The sequence below is a fragment of the Pseudochaenichthys georgianus genome, chromosome 5, assembly GCF_902827115.2.
Source record: "Pseudochaenichthys georgianus chromosome 5, fPseGeo1.2, whole genome shotgun sequence".
Classification (NCBI taxonomy): Eukaryota; Metazoa; Chordata; class Actinopteri; order Perciformes; family Channichthyidae; genus Pseudochaenichthys; species Pseudochaenichthys georgianus.
This window is the reverse complement of record NC_047507.1, coordinates 11,642,695-11,662,310: the sequence shown is the minus strand read 5'-3', so window position 1 is coordinate 11,662,310 and position 19,616 is coordinate 11,642,695. Positions and strand designations below refer to the sequence as shown.

The 19,616-nt window shown below is 40.4% G+C and overlaps 2 protein-coding genes across 4 annotated transcripts in view; both read left to right on the top strand.

Moving 5' to 3' along the window:
* Nucleotides 1–3,160, top strand: part of tacc1 (transforming, acidic coiled-coil containing protein 1) — a 34,418-nt gene extending 31,258 nt beyond the window's left edge. For all 3 annotated transcript variants that reach the window (XM_034082380.2, XM_034082378.2, XM_034082379.2), the window contains one exon: nucleotides 781–3,160. In XM_034082380.2, the coding sequence (XP_033938271.1) occupies nucleotides 781–846 (66 nt within the window). In that variant the 3' untranslated portion in view covers nucleotides 847–3,160. The remainder of the gene's footprint in view (nucleotides 1–780) is intronic.
* Nucleotides 3,161–5,426: 2,266 nt separating this feature from the next.
* Nucleotides 5,427–19,616, top strand: part of loxl2a (lysyl oxidase-like 2a) — a 33,447-nt gene continuing 19,257 nt past the window's right edge. The window contains exons 1-3 of the mRNA XM_034084145.2: nucleotides 5,427–5,539; nucleotides 7,467–7,780; nucleotides 12,521–12,696. Coding sequence (XP_033940036.1) covers nucleotides 7,498–7,780; nucleotides 12,521–12,696 — 459 coding nt within the window. The 5' untranslated portion in view covers nucleotides 5,427–5,539; nucleotides 7,467–7,497. The remainder of the gene's footprint in view (nucleotides 5,540–7,466; nucleotides 7,781–12,520; nucleotides 12,697–19,616) is intronic.

The following is a 19,616-nucleotide window of genomic DNA, read 5'->3' as shown; positions in this document are numbered from 1 at the left end:
CATTTTTAATAATCGTGATATCAATTATTGACCCAAATAATCGAGACTATGATTTTTGCCATAATCGAGCAGCCCTAGATTGTATGTGGTCATTATGTCACACTTCGTGGGATTACAGCACTATTTCCCAATGTTAAGTTCATATTTTTCACAAAACCAGTTGTTTCACATCCGTTCTCCTTTTCGTAATGTCTGTTTTTGTTTTTAGATTTAGTGAAAATGATCATTTATCTTCCCCTCAGCTTTTTACTTGTTTTGCACCAAGAGGAACTTTGTTTTTTCTTTTGCTTTGGAAAAGTATCGTTTTCCTGTTTTGTGCAATAACAGATCACATGTTATAGCGAAATCCCACCCCTGTGGCTCGCAGTGTTAAAATGTAAATGATGGTGTTAAATACGATGATTTCATAAGTGCTTGAATTACAGCGATCTGTAAAGAATCACTGCAAGTAGTTCATCATGTGCAGGCATTCAGCACAGTCTGCCAACACACTGGCATGGCTTCTAACACTAGGGGGCAGTGTTTACTAACACCAGCCTATGGGGAAGTTAAAGGAGAGCCCGATCAAATGAAACAATTACTGCATCTACAGTTAGTATTAAACACTGCACGACTGATTCATCCTATTCAAATGTTGCACATCAAGTCTTAGGGGAGCTATTGAAAAAACATGTTCTCTCTACATTTAAACCTTTTCATCTTTGCAGAATTGTGTTTCTGAGCTGACATTTAAGCTTTGCCATCATTTGTAAACATCCTTTCTTTTTCTGTCTCTCACAGAATCAAGAGATTGAGGAGCTCACTAAGATCTGCGACGAACTGATCGCCAAACTGGGACCAGATTAAGTGGCCTTAACTCAAACTCTCATTGCAACATTCATGTAAATACTGTACACGATCTCACATAAGCACACTTTTCTTTTTTCCTGCTCAAATGTATTTGAAAAATACATTTGAAATCCAGAACGCTTGCTCTTTTCAAACTAGAATATGAAAGCAGAGCAATAATCTTTCATTGTGTTAATCATGTCATCGCGGTGGAAGAAGCACAAAGTCAATATGAGGTGAATTGAATTATTCCTAAAGAGATTTTTTTATATTTGGTGAAAGATTTACAGTAAAGGCTTGTTTTATTCTTCATGCATTCAACAGTGTTTTGACTGTTCTTGTTTTTAAATGTATTTGCATTTGTTCTTTTACAAAGAATTTTCATTAACGTTTGAAACAGCACACCACATACAAATCTGTAGGAAACTATACATACGGGGACACAGCACAGATACATTTTAGCACAGTGTGTCCTTAATGTATTGATTGATTGATTGATTGATTGATTGATTGATTGATTGATTGGTTGATTGGTTGATTGGTTGATTGATTGATTGGTTGATTGGTTGATTGGTTGATTGGTTGATGAAGAAAAGACACATCTCTCTATTGAGAGCCTAAACTGATCGTATGACTGCAGGACCTAGCACGGCTTAGTACGGTATGTTTAGGCCTTGGTAGGCCAGGCTCACTTTATGCTGCATTTAGTAACTATAGTAACGCAGTGTAGGCGGGGCGATCGGCTGTTCGGCGGGCGGAGCGACGCTGCGTAAAACTGCCGTGACGTAATCTTCAATGCGAAGCACAAAACCAAAACATCAGCCGTTAGCTGTTAGCACTCAGAGCTCACAGCTCCTCGTATCTGTTCAGAAACTAGACAAAAGTTAAACAAGTACAAACCACAGACTGCCTGTGGCAGTGTGGATGTGGCATGGCAAATACAGTTGCTGGTTTATTTATGTCTGTAGGCCGTTGTTGTGAGTGTGGACGGTCGGAGCATATACTGCGTTAGCTTAGCCTTATCTCCATTCAGAAAACACGCATTTTAACAGGTTTTTCGTCTTGTCTGCAGACCGGTATCAGTATGTTGTTACTTCAGCGTCATTTTGAAACGTGTATTACAATTAAATCACGGTAAAATATGTTCATGTTGCCAGCGATTCTCTTTGACCATTCAGCAGTCGAGAGTGTTTACGCCACTAGTTTAGCATATTCAGCCCGGTTGTTGGCCCGGTAAGAACCTCGATTTTGGAGGGCCAGAAAAAAAAAGGTGAAAAGTTAGCCCTGAGCCGGAACTACCCCTAGTGGAAAAGCAACAAAAAAACGGCCCGCTTAAACCGTGCTACGTGCTGCAGTGGAAACGCCATTAGTTTCCTGACCCCTTAGATCTTTTTTGCTACCAATTTGTTTTGTTATCTACTTTCATCAGCAAACAAACTGTACTATCACTCATACTTCATCCTTGGTTGCCAAGGAGTTCATTTGTTCAGTATTTTACACAGTTAGATATACAACGTGTGATAAAAACCTCAGTTATGCAGAGTTTGAAGTAAAGTCGATTTTTGACATGTAAGCCTACCATAATTCTCTGGGATTGAATATATATATATATAGAGCACTTAAGATAATCTTTAATTGTGTTGTATAATATCGAATTATTTTGATGATAGTTTGGCAATGATGGGTGGAAATGAAGGTTTAGTTTAAACCTTAAGAAGTGAAACCTTTTCTTTTATAATACTGTAACACTTAACCATGTGCCATGTTCATTTTCTTGCTCTGCATTTGAATGAAAGTTACACATTTTGTTGTTGCCATGTAGATATCTTTGGACTGTATTCATATTTTATGTGTGAGCCCAAACGTTGTTGGTGTGCCTTTTACTTTAACTTTTTTGTGAAAAATAACAGAATACGTTTTCTTGGTTCATTTATGCGGTGGTTTCCAAACTGTTGTCTAAGTGTACTGTATAGTGTCTATATTTTATGATCAAAACACCCTGAACAACAGTACTGGTTTTGCAGTAAAAGGGGAAGGTGTGTGTATTTTTGGTCAGGTATGTTTCAGCCTTGTTCACGTCAGCACAATCAATTGCCAATGTCCTTGTGAAATGACTTTCAGTGCGACTCTGTGTCCTATTGTAGTGGTGTCACATTAGTCTGAGGGTGCGTTTTTAATGCAAGTCCATTGTTACAGTACAATATATGTATATTTTATACTTTAAGAAAAAATAATATTGTTCCTAATATTTGTAAAATTGAAGAATTAAGTATACCCAGATTGTATGTTATTTGCTATATTTTGTGCATTCCTGAATAAATGTTTAAGATTTCATATATTTCCTCCTTTGCCTGAATTCCTGAGTCCAGCATGACTGCAGTGATGAGCAGAAACAAAGAGCATTTGGCCATTGTTTATTCCCACAAGGAACCTGCTCTCACAGCCAGTTCCTGTTGCTTTTTACAAACATGTCATTAGTGGCATTTTGAGACAAAACATTTCCATCCGATTCAACAACTATGACAATGTAGATGTAAACGTATGAACAAAACAGTCTATTTCAAGTCATGTGGCGTGGTCCACAACAATGTTGCCAGGGATTCTGTTATTCAACCATTTCAATTTATAGTCAACATATTTTAGATTTACAGAAAAACTATAAACTCACCCCTTCTTGGTTCAGTTAACTTTAAAGTAGACCACGTTTAAGAATTGGCTGAATGCTGGTATTCTTTACCTTTCTGTCCACACCAGGTAATTATGATGTTTACTCAGACAAAACAAGTGGTCATCCTCATTAAATCCCAATTGCTTTAACACTTGCTTTAACTTCCTTTGTTTTAAACGTGTCTGAAGAAGGGTAAGTTACCAAATGTGGCTGGCAGGTTTTTATTGTTGTAGCCACTTGGTGCCACCAGATGCACTACACATTAACTTCTCATGTTAGAAAGATATTAAGGGATTTGCTTTTCTTTAAGTAGGCAGATTCCCTAATACTACAGGGTGGACAATTATTTAAGGGACACACACAAACTTATATGGTTTGATAAATAAAATGTGATTTGTATTACCAAATTATCAATGCACTTAAATATTAAGAATAATATGACAACTTTTATGTTACATTTATGCTTAGTTAACATAGCAACTTGATGATGTATATACAGGACACTAAAAGGCACCCTACAGAGAGAATGACCCGTCTACAAAGTGCAACGTTGAAAAAACATGAAATAACTTCCCTGTAATTCAGTGTAGTGTGCACTGCCTATTAACTTCCACACCAAGCTGCAAAGACCGACATCAACACCTTGTATGGACGGCCAGTCCACGCCTTTACTTGAAAAGTTTACCAACTTTCTTTTGTGTAAACAGTGTCACAGCTCTCTGTCAATCAGATGTATTTGTCTTTTTAATATTTACACTCGGAACACAAATAGGAGTAAAACATTTAAGTAGAGACAGAGGTTACTTCTTCCTCCGTCTCCACTTTCTGGCCATCACTTTCTTCTACTTGATGCTTCACTTGCTCAACCTTTGGCTGCTTGCTAACATCCTCTGGCGTTCCCTTGTTCAGCTCCCACCAGTTCAAGTCCCGGAAAGACCAAGTTCTACCGAGGTGTCCCTGAGCAAGGCACCGTTCCCTACACTGCTCCCCGGGCACCGTACATAATGGCAGCCCACTGCTCCTATCACTAGGATGGGTCAAATGCAGAGAAACCGTTTTGTTACTAGTACCTAGTAGGCCTAGGCTACTATGTAATGACAATAAAGTTGAATCTTCATCTTCTTCATCTTCTTCAAAATCACTTCACACACTAGTTGTCTCCTATTGGTTGTACAACAAAATTTGCTGTGAAAAAATAAGCTTTTGAATATTTGTTGTGATATGTTATGGTTTAGTCTCAAATATGCAATCATTTATCTTTTATATAGTGCTTCACAATGTCTCCACTCATGAAGATGACAGACAAGAAGAACACATCAACAAGACGGTTTGCTAAACATTTTTTGTAGGCTTTTACCATTTTGAGTGCTATGATCTGATTTCCAGGGTAAAATGTGTACTCCTTTGTGGCCATATAAACTACAATTGATCACTGATTTTATCCCAAAAGAAAATATCTCACTGGATTTTATTTTCATATCTAAAATGTTTACTCAATAACATTTTAACTCACAAACTTAGCTTCAGCAAATTCCATATCCGAGCATCAGCATTAACCTGTGAGCATTGGGGTCAGTTTTGGGTTTCAAAGATTGCTTCCTTAATCTGGTAAAAAAATAACGTTCTCCTTTTTATGGGAAGGTAACACATAATTGTATAGCATATACAAAGTATTTTCTTAATAAATAAACCAAAATACATACTTTTTTTATTTTAGGTTACGCAACTTTAAAGTTACGCAAAGCTATAAGATGTCAGCAAACGGAGCTTTACATAAATGCCTGCAGTGTGTTTTTGTAACCCTGGTGATAGGGCCGGAGGGGGCGTGTCCAGGATGCTGAGGCGGCTTCTGATTGGCTGATGTGCGTGGCGAGGAGTGGGAAGGGAGCGCTCGGCCAGCTGTGAGGTTGAGCAGAGAAACAGCGAGGAAGAGTACTAAAGGGACAAAGAACCGCTGCCTCACATTCATCCTCTGCAACAAGTTGGAAACTTCAAAGTCTGCGTCCTGGAAAGTGTGTTACTGCTTGTTCTTCGTCTGTCAAAGTAAGTGTTTCTCTTCAACTCTGAGAAACTCTGGCCGGTCCTGATGGGACGCTGTCTTGCACTTGCATAGTGACTGTATTGAAACTTCAAATACATCGTACAATTATTACTTTTTGTCATCTTTGCCAGCAGAAATGCGTTTTTCTCATTTTAAACTTAATTTAATTGTATTTCCTTCCAAATATTGTTTTTTTACAGCCCCAAAAAGTGATCCTAACTTAGAACGTGGGCTGCTACACTGTGTTGTAAGCAACATAAAAACCAAAATCTAAAAGAAAGTTACATTACCTTGATATTTATGCTTCACTCTTTTGCTGACATTGGACCTACAGTTTTTCTGGAAGAAGCTGCAGGACTCTTTCTTGTGTTAGCTGAATATCAGGATTTGTGTGCTGGCCAGGGCTTAACAGAAACTTGATGGTTGATTTGTGCTTTACTTAAATAAACAAATGATGCAAGAGCAACTGGCTTTGACTGAGAAGCAAATCATTCAGCATGTGGAATTTTACTATTTCCAGTTGACTTGACAATCCTTGGCTACCCTACACTGACAGGCAGCTTTCACGTATTATGGCCCTATTGTTCTCATGCAACCTCATGATTGGCATTTTCTAACTCTCCATTGAAAACCTGAAGTAAAATGAAAGTCACATTTTGGAGGGAGTGTTAAATATGAACAATTGTCTTTAGGATAGAGGTGTGTCTCCACTGGTTTTGTAAGAAGTATAATCAAAAACATACCAGACACATTCCAGAGAAGTGTTAGTTTTTCATAAATGGCCATGTGGAGTTGACACTTGCTGACTGACTGTTTGTTCTGAAGTGCACTCTGAACTCTGGTTAATACATTAATTTAAAACGTATACTGTTGATTCTGTAACTCTTAACTGCTGTGTAAAGAGAGATTAAAAAAGTCTAACTTAAAGTATCTGCTGCTTCCGCCTGCTTAACATTCATGAGCAGATATACCAGATGTTTCACAGGATCGCAAGTGACGTCTAACAAAGTCTGACAATTTACTGGCTGTGTTTGCAGGGGTGTTTGTGTAAGCCTGGGCCTCTACAGTTTGTTTGGCTGTTGCTATGACGTCAACTTGGAAATCCCCCCTCCTCCTTCCTCCCTTGCAAAGACGTGGAGGTCTCCTCACTTTCACTGTCTTCCTCCCCTCCCTTTCCTCCTCAAAATTCCTCACTGGGGGCTTTGGTCCCTCCATTGACACTCTCATGGTTTTCCATGATATATCGAGGTGGAGTCAACTTTCCCTCTGAAGTTCAGCTCAGCAGCCTGCAGGCACAGTATAGAATCTATAGATAAAGCAGAGGGGCAGCACCCCAACCTGCAGGAGCCCACATTTACTCTCCATTAGGCTGTCAGAAACATGGAGAGAGGGATCCTTGTCTCAGATTCACAGCTTTCATTCTAACCCAAACTTTTCCCAATTCTCTTTTTTCTTTCCTATTGACAGTCAAAAAATACGTCACTTTTGATCCTGTGAAACAACATTATGTACGTTTTAAATTCGTGTATTAACCAGAGTTCAGAGTGCACTTAAGAACAAACAGTCAGTCAGTATGTTCACTGGTTGCTTTATAATATATTGTCAGACTGTGATAAATCCTGTATGTTATTCTGAAGTGTATACTTGTGGTTGCACAGAGGCCAGAGAAGGTCACTAGGAGCCTGATGATGGCCAAGCCAAACTGTTCCTGCCCTATATTTTATACTGAAGCTCGCTCAAGTTATGGACAAAAAAACCACCCACACCACAAATTACTGTCTGCCTGCAATGTTCAGCTCTCAATATAACTCTGAGGAATGTGAAAATGTTACATTTAAAGTCCATCTCCTTATAGATTCTTCAATAAGCATAGTTCAGTTCAGCTTCTATTGAATTCTTACCGTGTTTTTTCTTAATCTCTCCCCTTAGTTCACTGTCTTTCCTTGCCTCGTCCTGCATCATGCTGCGTCCAGTTGCCATCCACTGTGTGGTGTCCACCTTACTGTCCCTGTGGGCGCTGTGCAATGCCCAGTCAGACTCTAGCCCCCCTGTCATCCAGCTACGTTTAGTCGGGGAGAAGCGGAAACACTACGAGGGCCGGTTGGAAGTTTTCTACAATGGCGAGTGGGGAACGGTGTGTGATGATGACTTCTCTATATCTGCTGCACACGTGGCGTGCAGAGAGCTCGGCTTCCTGGACGCCCAGTCCTGGTTGCCCTCGGCCAAATACGGAAAAGGAGAAGGTAAGAAAACGTTATTAGAAGTGTCTGTCTGTCTCCAGGATTTGGTCTAAACCTTGTGTTATAGCCAAAACCCTTCAAACTCTTGAAATCTTGCTATCCAGCTTTTGAACAACTGTTTTGGGGGTTATAGGGTGTTAATCTTACAAACCAGCCAACCACACATTTACAAGTCCGTATATGTCTTTGTACAGTTTAGTTTGTTCCATGGAAATCTTTGAATGAGGTACAGGTTTCTTCCTGTCTGACTGCATGTATCAGGTGCTGGTTTTCCCATTAGAGGCAAACTTAGACACGCCAATCACATATGAGCACTGGAAACCCTGTGTAAAACTTCACACAGACGTAATCTCATCCCTCCTCTCACTTTTGTAGTGTATGAATTCCTCCGTCATGGTGAAAGCAGTAAAGAGATTCCCAGCTCTGAGAGTGTGCTGGCTGCTGGTGGTTAATGTCAGTTGGTAGCTGTTAATTAACTCAGTGTCCCTTGTTAAAGGTACATGTTTTCCCACAGGGTCGGGCCACATCCAGCCAGCCACTTCAAAAGTGAAGCAATTAACTTTGTGCCTTGCTACAGTTATGATAGAAATTTCAAGAATAATATATTAAGTTATTCACCCCATGGATGTAATGTTGCACACACATTATATTTTACAAGAAGCAATTAACAAGCAGTTTGATGTATATTCCAGCACTGTGCAGACTGACAACTGCACTGCATTTTAGCAATGAGGTATAATGGGGGGCCTGTAGGGTTATATAAGCCACATTTTTTCTTAAAGTTTACAAATATTCCCTTTGGTCACTTTTAATGTTGTTAAGTTGCATTTTTTTGTATAACAGAATAGGCACAACATTTATTTTACCATAAAATGTGTGCAGCATTTTGCCATTTAGCACAAATGAATTACCCAATATGTGTATGTCATGATGAGGAGTGTACCTCTTTTACTGGTGAATGGTTGTTTAGTATGAAAGCAGAGTAATTGAGGCCCAGACAAGCTGTATGCATGTGAGAGAATGGAAATTACTTTTGTCTGTTTTCCTGTTGTTGGTGAAGTCAAACGGCTATAAAAGTGATGAAGATAATTTTCCATCTCCCATCATGATGACATCAGGGACAGAAACCACTAAATGTGTCTAATGGGAGACAAACCTTTATAATAAAACGTCATGGATGCTCGTCTAGATAAAGATGTTTTTCCTGTACAGCTATTAAATGCGATTGTTAACAACATCATGGTTGTGTAAAATATATCAGAGTAGAAGAAGGCTACTGCTTCAGGCTACAATTTTGAAATAGGATCAGATGCATTTGCACATTTCTTTTATTTAGGGGGTGGCTGGAGTTAAGTCGCTGCCTTAAAGAACCAAAAAAAGGCCAATTAGAAAATGCATGGCTCCCCTGTGCTTCCCATTCTTTTCAGTGGTTGGTGAAATTACATTCCCATAAGGCTTGTGGATGATAGTTTTAACACAGCAATCCAGATGTATTACTCCTGGCAATGCTCAATATTTGTTTGGACAAACATGCACGGAGACCACGCTCCCTTTTTAAACAACCCAGCTGCTTCAGCACCAGAAGACTTGGCTCTTATTATAAAAAATGTTCCAGAGGTGGACATAACTTTGCCAGAAGAAGGCTACGTGACTATATAACATGCTGTCACTCTTTCGGTATGATCAGGATGTTCCTCAGCAACATGTCAGAACGATGAGCTGGCCGTTGCTGGTTTTCCACGTGGTTTCCTTCACGATTGGTTGTGAACAGTCAGCTGGACGGTAGATGATCTTCTCAGCCATGACAACTTTTATTGGGCACGTTGATGCTAAAAGAATGTGTCAGGGAAGCAAACACATCTCCACATGAGTAGGTTTACCCTCTGTCTGAGTGACTAGACTTGGAATGGAAATTATGAAAGAGAAGTCAAAAAGGTATGAAACATAGTTTAAGCAGTCAAGGTTCAATGTTAGGACCAGCCATTTAAATGTTTCCCATGCACTGTTCCCTTATTATTGGGTACTGTGACTGGGAATATAGGTTTGTGGCTGAGTTGGAACAGCCTTAATGCAGATGTGGAAGAAATGCTCAGATGTTGTGCTTGAGTAAAAGCAGAAGTACCAGAATTTAGGAATACTTTGTTACAAGTAAAAGTCCTGCATTCAGCAGCCCTCTGTCTGATGGACAGATGTGTTCATGACGACTTATATATTTACTTTGATTCATTCACAGTGCGGTATAATGAGACAATAACAGGCTACAGATGCGGACATATACACACACACACACACATACACACACACACACACATATATCTAATATAAATACAATTTAAAGTATGAGAGCACTCTCATAATAACGTAACACAATCAGAGACTGGATATATCCCCTCCCCCCCTCTCTCTGGTCGCTGAAATGGGGAATTGAAATTACGGGCCAAAAGTAAGCAGAGGACACCAAACCAACTGAGACCCGTCTGTCCGCCGCATACGCACTGTACAACACACACACACACACACACACACACACACACACACACACACCTGCACACTGTACCACACACACCTACATAATCAGGATACAGCCGATGTGTATTTTATTATGTGAAGCACTAAATGGTCTTAGAAAAATATCGACTCTTTGTTTGTAGTTATCTACTAAACTAAAGCAAATAAATAGAGTAAGTCTGTTATACTGAGTGATATACATTTTCGTGTGCTAGTGGATCGCCGGAGCTGTATTAGATTAACATTACCATGCTTATTGTAGTTCTAAGTGCACTGCCTTGCTGCCATCCTTGATGGAGCATAGTGTGGGCTTGACAGGAAAGGAGTGAGCAGAGGGTCGAGTTGTTGATTCTTGTTCTGTTTCCGTGACTATCTTCCTCACCCTCTCAGACTTTCAGTTGCGCGTGCTACCATGGAAACCAAAGAATGGTGTAGCTGTATTAAAGTCCGAGTGGAAACAGTCCTGAGTAAATGTAAATCTGATTTTGTCAGAAATCAGGAGAAATGCGGGAGAAATATGACCCCGGGAGGAAACCGGGAGAGGGCAATGAAATCGGGAGTCTCCCGCTAAAATCAGGAGGGTTGGCAAGTATGTACGTCATCGAGTGCCGCCGAAGGACTGTTCCAATCTCCAGCATACTTGGAATTCCACCGAGGCTGCGTACTTGGTTTGGGGGAAATTTCGAGGCTGCACATGGGTAGACTTCGCGTCCTTAAAATCCCCACAATGCTTTGCGCACGGACCAATTTCAAAAACTTGCGGAGAATTGCTGAACCGACGCAGCACACATTTAAATGTAAGTATAGTGGCGTAGAACATGTGTTGGTAAATATGTTACTTTGTTACATTTGTTTGTTATCACCAAAAATGTGTTCCGTGAAAGTAAAGCAAGTTCATAATTGGATAGACATCGTGAGGTATTTATTTTCGGTACAGTTTATGTTGAAACCGTTAGAGAGAGTGGCACACTTGTTAGCCTGTTCCATTCTTCTTCGTTTTCCGAAGCCGTGGCTTGGAAGTATACTTGCTTCGTTTCTGAAGGAAGTGACTTGGAAGTACGCGACTACCAAGCCAGCATCCTCGCGATTGAGAAACACCCACTGTATCCTCGGTTATAGCTCCTCCAGAGAGCCTCCTCGACGCTCGATCCTCGGTCCTCGTGTGCATTTAGAGAAATGAGATGTCCTTCAAAATGGCGCGCTGAAATTCATTTCCGGGTCACTACCGGAGGACCGAGGAGTCGAGGAGTCGAGGAGGGGAAATTTGAGTATTGAGAAGCCTCTCTTGCGTCCCTCACTTGCGTTGTTTCCCTGCGTTTAGTCCCTCCCACCAGGGAAGCATGGAGAGACGCAAGGAAACCACGAGAAGCAGGGAAATGAGTTTTAAGAGCAATGGGACGTCCTTTTTTCCGGGGGCGTCACGTGAAGCGACGTCCGTTTGTGATGACGCCGCACAGCTGTCTGACAGCAGCCAGCTCTGTCCCCGTTATTTTCACCAACACCCCCGCCTCTGTTAGTACACATTTACTGACACAAACATTTGTATCATCTGTTGTAGACCCAAATACATTAAATAAAATAAGAACTCATTCTCAAAAAAGATAAACGCCATTCTTAAAATGTAACGAAAAAAGCGATCATGAAAATGTTTCCAATAAATGAATAAAAACAAATTTGACCACTGTGTTGTTCAGATATATCACATATTTCTAAATAAATTATACATGAATTGAAACAAAACACAGTAGACTGAGGAGTGACTCGAGAGTTTCATATATTTTCTTCACTCCGCTGGGAAACTGCTCTCATGTCTCATGTCACTGCATCGTCCAATCAGTGAGCGATACACAGTAAGGGGGCGGGGCGAGTATCTGTGGATTTCATCGGAGGATGGTCGGGTGATTCCTCGATTATCGCTCCTCCATTATCGATTCTCGATCCTCGATCCTCGGTCCTCCGGCAGAAATAAGCGCCATGGGACGGTACTCAAGATGGCGCAGACAAATCAACTTCCGGTGATACCGAGGAGCGAGGAAATGAAAATAATCGACCTGAGAAGGACCCATATCAGGGCTGAAATAGAGGGATGTCAAAAATGCATGATCTGTTTGGTATTTTAAGCAAAACACATCATAGACATGTTTTTTATATATTTTTTATATATCTGAGACCCATAACATATGCCTAAAAATAGCATGATAGGAGACATTTAAATATTTGCCTCTATCCCTCCAGGCCGGATCTGGTTAGACAACGTGCACTGCACCGGTGGAGAGAAGAGCCTGGCTCAGTGTCACTCCAACGGCCTCGGTGTGTCGGACTGCAAACACTCGGAAGATGTCGGAGTGATGTGCAACCAGAAGCGCATTGCAGGCTTCAAGTTCATCCGGAACCAGGCCAACAGCGAGGAGGTACTTTCAGCAATTAGATACGTCCATATAAACTCACGCAAATGAAAACATCAGTATGGGATCGCTTCATCGCAACATGCAACCAGAATAGATGTTCAGAATCAGCACAATAAAACATTTTTAAAAAGAGGAACAGAGGATAGGCTTAGGATGAAAGACAGAACTTATCATGGCTCCTGGCAGCTCAAAGTATTTTTCAGTATGAGTCAGACAGATCAGTGGATTAAGTTTAATGTCTGTCTGTCTGTCTGTCTGTCTGTCTGTCTGTCTGTCTGTCTGTCTGTCTGTCTGTCTGTCTGTCTGTCTGTCTGTCTGTCTGGAGATATTTGGAGAAGCAATATTTCACCACAGTCTTGAGATAGCTGTGGGTTGCCACTGTAAACCTGTAGTTTATGTCCCAAACAAAATAACAAAAACTTGTTGTGTCGGCTGCATCAGCTATTTGTCCTCCTCCTTAATTCTTAATATGGACTAGCTAGCTTCAAAGCTGAGGTAAACGAGATCAGGAGACAAATCATTATTTTTCCCATAAAGAAATACAATAACTTAATAGTTTAAGTCTCTGGAAATACAATAACCTAACCAGCTTTATCTGATCATATTGTCTAACGGTTCTAGACAATTGTTTTTGTTTGTTGAAATGCAATTAAAACAAATCTGGTTATTAATTAACAGCATTTAATCAAGTGTATGGTCAGATATATTGACCATTTCCTCTTTTATTCCTACACAACAACTGGACGTTTGTAGCAGGGTTTCCGTTAGCCGGTAATTACCGGTTTTTAGCTGGTAAAATTTCATAAAAACCGGTAAATTCAAAACCTGCCGGTCAAAATGTTCAATGCTCCGATCGATTGGCCGCCGGTCATTATCGGCCGATATTCACTCTTAATAGTTTGATCTGTGCTCTCTATAAAGGCCGATCAGGAGAGCTGGATCTGATCGATATGGACATAAACGCGAGTGAAGTGTAACCGGTCTCCCGTGTTCTTATTCAAAGTTAATGTAAACTTTTGAATAATGTTCTTCATCTTCTACAAGTAGTTTCTTTGAATGTAATAATTATGTTGTTTGTGGAATCATTTATTATTATCTGAATTTTTCGATCTGTTAATTACGATTATAAACTGAAGCAATATAAAAATGACTCCCATTAACTGAGTTTTAAACATCAGCATATCCGGTCATAGTCTGGTAATTACCTGCTAACGGAAACTCTGCTACACAACTCTTATTATTATTATTGAAACATGACCTGGAAGTTTCAAATTTGTCCGGTAAAATAAATTCTGTCCGGACATTTGACCGGCGAGAAAAAATCCTAGCGGAAACCCTGGTTTGTAGGCATAATTGTTCTGCAACAATTAATCTTTTTGTAAAAAGTAGTATGTTTACAACCCGTGTTCATTACGTGATGCATAAATCTTCATTTAGTTAAAACTCACATAATAACAAAGTTAATAAGAACTTACAAACAGCTGTTGCAACCGGCAAAAGGGTTTTCCAATCTGTATCATTAAATGGTTACGACTAGTAATCAAAATAATGGCCTAATTGGCCCTCAATCAGCGTGTTGGTACATAATGAGAGAACTGTTCTTCCATTACATTATCCTATCTGCCCTGACATGGAGCCAATGAATTATTTCGCAACTCTGCATAAAATGCCTAGCTGTCCACTGGACCATTTGCACTGATGACTTTGCCAGGCTCCCATTAGTCTCTCCCAGCCCACACCAGCACACAGCAGCCTGGGAGATTTAGGCGATGACTCATAGAGGGGGGAAGACCATCCTGTCTGGCTCCAGGAGCGCCTCTGCACCGGATGGAAAGTCAGTGTGGGTTTGTACTCATGGCAGGAGAAAGGGAGGTAGAGAAGATGATATATTATTATGCTGTCTGAGAACATGTTATTAAAATACATTTCCATAAAGGGGTTCCCTGTTTTAAAAAAAAAACACATAGAGATAAAGCAACATTTATTTGACCACTCTGATAAACAGTCAATGCTTTAACACTTTATGACTTCATTCAGTGTTTTGTTTATTCATACCAGAAGTCGGGTGGGAGATTTGTCACCAGACTCTCTAAAACAACCCTGAACAGTGATTGTGATTTTTACTGGGTTCAGTAAAGGCAACACACCTGATGGGTGTTTCTGAAATAGCTCAGTATCTTACTCATGCATATTTGAGTCACTGGAATGAAGGAAATGTAATTAATAAATTACCGACTACTTTTTGCTGGTCGTGTATGTCCGCAGTACCGTCTTGTTCCCTATTTATCGTTGGATAAAAGCGTCAGCTAAATGCAATGTAATGTAATGTGTATTTAGGGTCTGTTGGGTGTTGCTGTAGTGCAGTCCCCCACCCTGTAAATATTTCCTTGGTCTGGCTGTAGCCTTTCAAGTCGCAGGGGAGAGGAATGGGAAAAAGGTGTAGCTACACCTCTTTGACCATGCATGTGCTGACGTCAGCAATGGGCAGCACTGTTCCTTCATCTGTTTATTCACAGCATGAATTGACATTCTGTGCTTTTTCTGCTAAGTTAACACCCTAACCGAGTCCAGTCCAAGTAGAGGTCAATGTTGAATGGTTGAAGCAACTGGTATGTCTGCTTCTATGTAAGGGCTTTACAACTTTCAAGATGATAGATCTTTATTGAAATATGATGAGTGCAGCTTACCTGGCCAATGTCTGTTTCCTCTTAACGTTTAGTGTCAGTTATGTGTCTGTTCATGATTTACATCCTTGGATAACCAGTCATTTCTTCAAGTGGGTATTTTCAGTTCTGTAAGTCAGGGTAAGTCAGGTCACAAAGTTTCTTTCGAACAGCAATTATCTTGTTTTTGTGAGAGATACATCATGTTTAAGTTTATGGAGATATGTGAAGATAAGACTGTAGCAGCTAACTCTGGTAAGTTAATAGTAGTCCACTGAAAACATCAGTCTGTCATTAATGAAAACAGCAGCTTCCCCCGGCACATTGAGATGGAAGACATGCTACCTTGTTAGCAGACCTAATATTAGGGCATAATAATATACAAATATCAAGTAAATTGCAAGTTTTGTTGAAAACTAATCCTAGAAAGTTTTTCTGGGTTGGCCCAAGCTCTTTTCAGAGTGGTCATTATGTCTTACCTTCCAATCTGGCATGTCCATCTTTTAAAGGGCTTCATATAATTTAAGTTACTCTACAAGTACAAGTCTCTAATACAATACCAGTATATCCTCTATGTGATACCAATAGTGTACTACTTTTGAATACCATTTTTGTACATTTGTACATTTTGAACATAAATACATTATTGTGTTCAATTATTTAAAAAATGAATTTGTACTGCATTCCACTTCACCACACCATATACTTTGCTGTTTGTAGCTCCTGCGGTAGGGGACCAATCACGTTGCATTCAAATAAAGAATGCTTGCCGTGATTGGCTGTGAGTAAAACCAATCGAATAGACTTTTCTTTTTCGTTCTGGGCGCAAAGAGGCTCATATGCAGGTATCATATGACTGGAGAAGTTCTTCTATTACTATGTTACGAAATCACTTATTTCCTTACCAATACTAAATACTGATACCCTTAACATGAACAATCTGTAGCCCCACTTCATTGCAACAGCCATCTTTTGTTACGTGTCTGTCTTACCAGGCCTAGTTGCTTTATTTATTAGCATGTGTTTGTTTGGTCTCTCAGTCCCCAGAACCAAACACTCATAATGGCAGGAAGCCTTGTTTATCATCTGTTCGTAGGGATTTCTCCACAGACTTTGCCTTATTCGGTTGCTGTTACGTGTGAATGTCTCTCTGCACGTCTTCATTGTCCACAGGGTCATTGCTAAATATATCTCCTTTATGAGAGGATGCCTGAAATTTCAGTCTTCGAGTGTTAGATGTTTATGAGAGAGGGTGATGTGTCATTTAGGGATAATTAGAGGCTCATGCTATCAGAGTAATTGGATGTTCTTTGGTCTGTGCTTTACAAAAGTCTGCATTGCTCTGCTCGTGTTGCATAATACTTTGTCTGCTGCAGACTAGACAATACCATTATCACTCTTATTCTTGCCTTTTTGATTGTTCACAAAGTCAATGTTTTGATAGATACATCACACTCTACTGCTTGCAGAAACTGGCACATCATTATAAACAGATTACAGATGAGTTCACCTTTTTCCTGAAGAGAAAGAATCCACACCAAAAGCAGCTGCAGTTGCAAACCACACCACTGAGTGTGTTCACTCCAACCAAACACTTACATCCAGAATCCACACAAAGATGTCTGAATCCAGTTGCAATAACACAACGCTGCGTTTAGAAGCCTTTTGACTCCTTGCACTTCTAAACAGGGCAAAGGTTGCTCCTCTCCATCAGACATGACTGTATCCGCTTACGCAAATTCCTCAAGTCTGCTTCTGTACAACAAAAGGAAACCCGAGCCAGAGTTGGATTCGCCTCCAGCAGGATGTATGTAAGAGGCTTGTGAGGAGGAGAGGGTTCGAGGGGAGAAAAGGTTGATGCGGAAGTTTCTCTCCTGCGGATAGGATAGCAGACATACCATCACATGTTCAGCAGCTGGCCTCTGACTGGGGCCTCAGCTCTCGTTTGGGCTGCCGAGTGCTCGAAGTTTGGCTTTTACTATTTTTTCCTGCCTTCTTCAGACTCAGTAATGTTAAACATGTTTTATTCACAGTGCCTTTATGCAGCAAAACAAACGTTTTATTGAACAATTTCAGCTATTCAAACATACAGAAAGGGTCAGTCACTTCAATACAATGGAGATACATCTAACTATAGTGCAATACACATAGAATTAATTGGAGTATCATCAATTAAAGTCCCAATCCACAATTTGGTCTACACAACCTACACACTCAACCTAAAGGAATGGTTAGAAAGTATAGTTTTAAATAGTTAAAACGTTTTAAAGTTATATCTTAGCATAACAACTGGAATTGGAAATGGATATGTCTATTTTCAATATTTCCAGCATAGCCAGTCATGCTTTAGTCAAGTCCAGCTAACCAGGTCAATTCAATAATGACATTTGACATTAATGATTTATTTACAATAAAAGTAAACTGTGTGTCTTCCAACAGTAAGGATTCTTCACCTTTTCATTGCTGTGATAGAAGCAGAAGAATCACTAACAGATATTCCAGATGCATAGCACGCGCAGACACACACACACACACACACACACACACACACACACACACACACACACACACACCTCCTCAGTACAGTCAGCCAGTGGGGCCAGTGAAGCAGAGAGTGGGGTGGGGCAGATGTAAAAGTCATTTGAAAGAGCCTTGGTGTTCTCCTGCTTTTCTGTGGCGTGATTATCATTCATACTTGCACTGTTTTGTAAGGTGGGGCGTGGGTGCGTGTTGAACAACGTGCGGCAGGGCTGTGGAGCTGATTAAAGTGGAATAAATGCCCAGTAAGGGGAAGCATTAGTCAGACACCGGCTAGACCACAGTCTCATGTTCACACATCTACATAGTGGGGGGGGACCTGTCAGAAAAACAAGTCTGCTCTCCAGAGTTCAGTAATGGTCAAAGCTCATTCTGCAGAGTAGTAATGAATAGAGCTAAATAAAGACTTACTTTTTTCTTTTTTAGCTCAGACTGTTTTCTTTTTGTTACTCGCCACTTACAAAGAAGTCCTGGAATTCCGCTTTCCTATGCTTTCCGAGAATTATTGTCCCTTTATGATTTTTTTAAAAGAACAGGAGAAAAAATGCAGTTTTGGAGAAAGGCCACAGAATGAATGAATCACTACCTAGCACACACTTAGGGAGTGACTGTAGGATGAGGCAAGCTTATAGACATGTCCTGTTGAGATTAACCTCGGTATGACCTGCAGGGCAGAAAGCCGTCATGTTCCTCCACCTCACATCTGGGCCGGTTTGATTGCCAAAACGGTCAACATTTTGAGTAAACAAGTAGCATTGGCCGTTACGTGTCAGTTTTACTCTCTGGTATTTTGTACGGATTTACCAAACAGCAGATGCAGGTTATGTATCTAAATCTATCCTTGTTTCTGACATTTATTACTTCCTCCTAAATTGATTTAATGCCTTTTTTTTAAATGTAAATATCAACCGATATCTCTGTTCTTTGTTCAATTTTGTTTCTAAAAAAGACCAGTTAAAAGTGACCAGAGGGTCCGTCTGTTGGGCCTCAGCCAAACAGAATTCTTCTTCTGTCTGGTGGCCTGGGGGGAAATGCCTGGACTTATCCCAGCTGTGGATGTCTGTCCTCTTTTTTTTAGTCTCACACGTTCAGACGGCCAGCTTTCTCTCTCTCTCTCTCTCTCTCTCTCTCTCTCTCTCTCTCTCTCTCTCTCTCTCTCTCTCTCTCTCTCTCTCTCTCTCTCTCTCTCTCTCTCTCTCTCTGTGCCAAATGCAACACTAGCCGCATCGCATGCCCCACTTCATATATCACCTCGTACCCCATGTCCTGTTTTGTGTTTTTCTGGTCTTGAAACCTGCCGTCACTTGGATTACTCACATTTTACACTTTACTTCCTGATCTATATCAATTGAACCACAGTTTAGCCCTTCATAGATAAGTATGGCGCCTTACACATTAGTTCTCGTTCTTTTTTCGTCTAAGGTTTCAAGTAGCTTCTTATTCTTATACAATGATGAATAATCTTCCCATTTTGTGTTTTAAATATGGGTTTCGAATTGAGAACATCAGATTTGTGGGAGTCAGCATGATCACGTCTCCTTACCTTCCAATTCTGCCAGACACTGTCGGCAAACACTGTGTCATGCTATGGCCGGCAGGAATCTCTTTATGAAAGAGTGGTTTCTGCCCACTCTAACCACAGGGGGGGTCCGGGTCAGTGCAGAAACAGTCTGGCTCGGTCGGGGCTCCTCCTGCAGTCTTTAGTGTTTAGAGAGCCTGAAG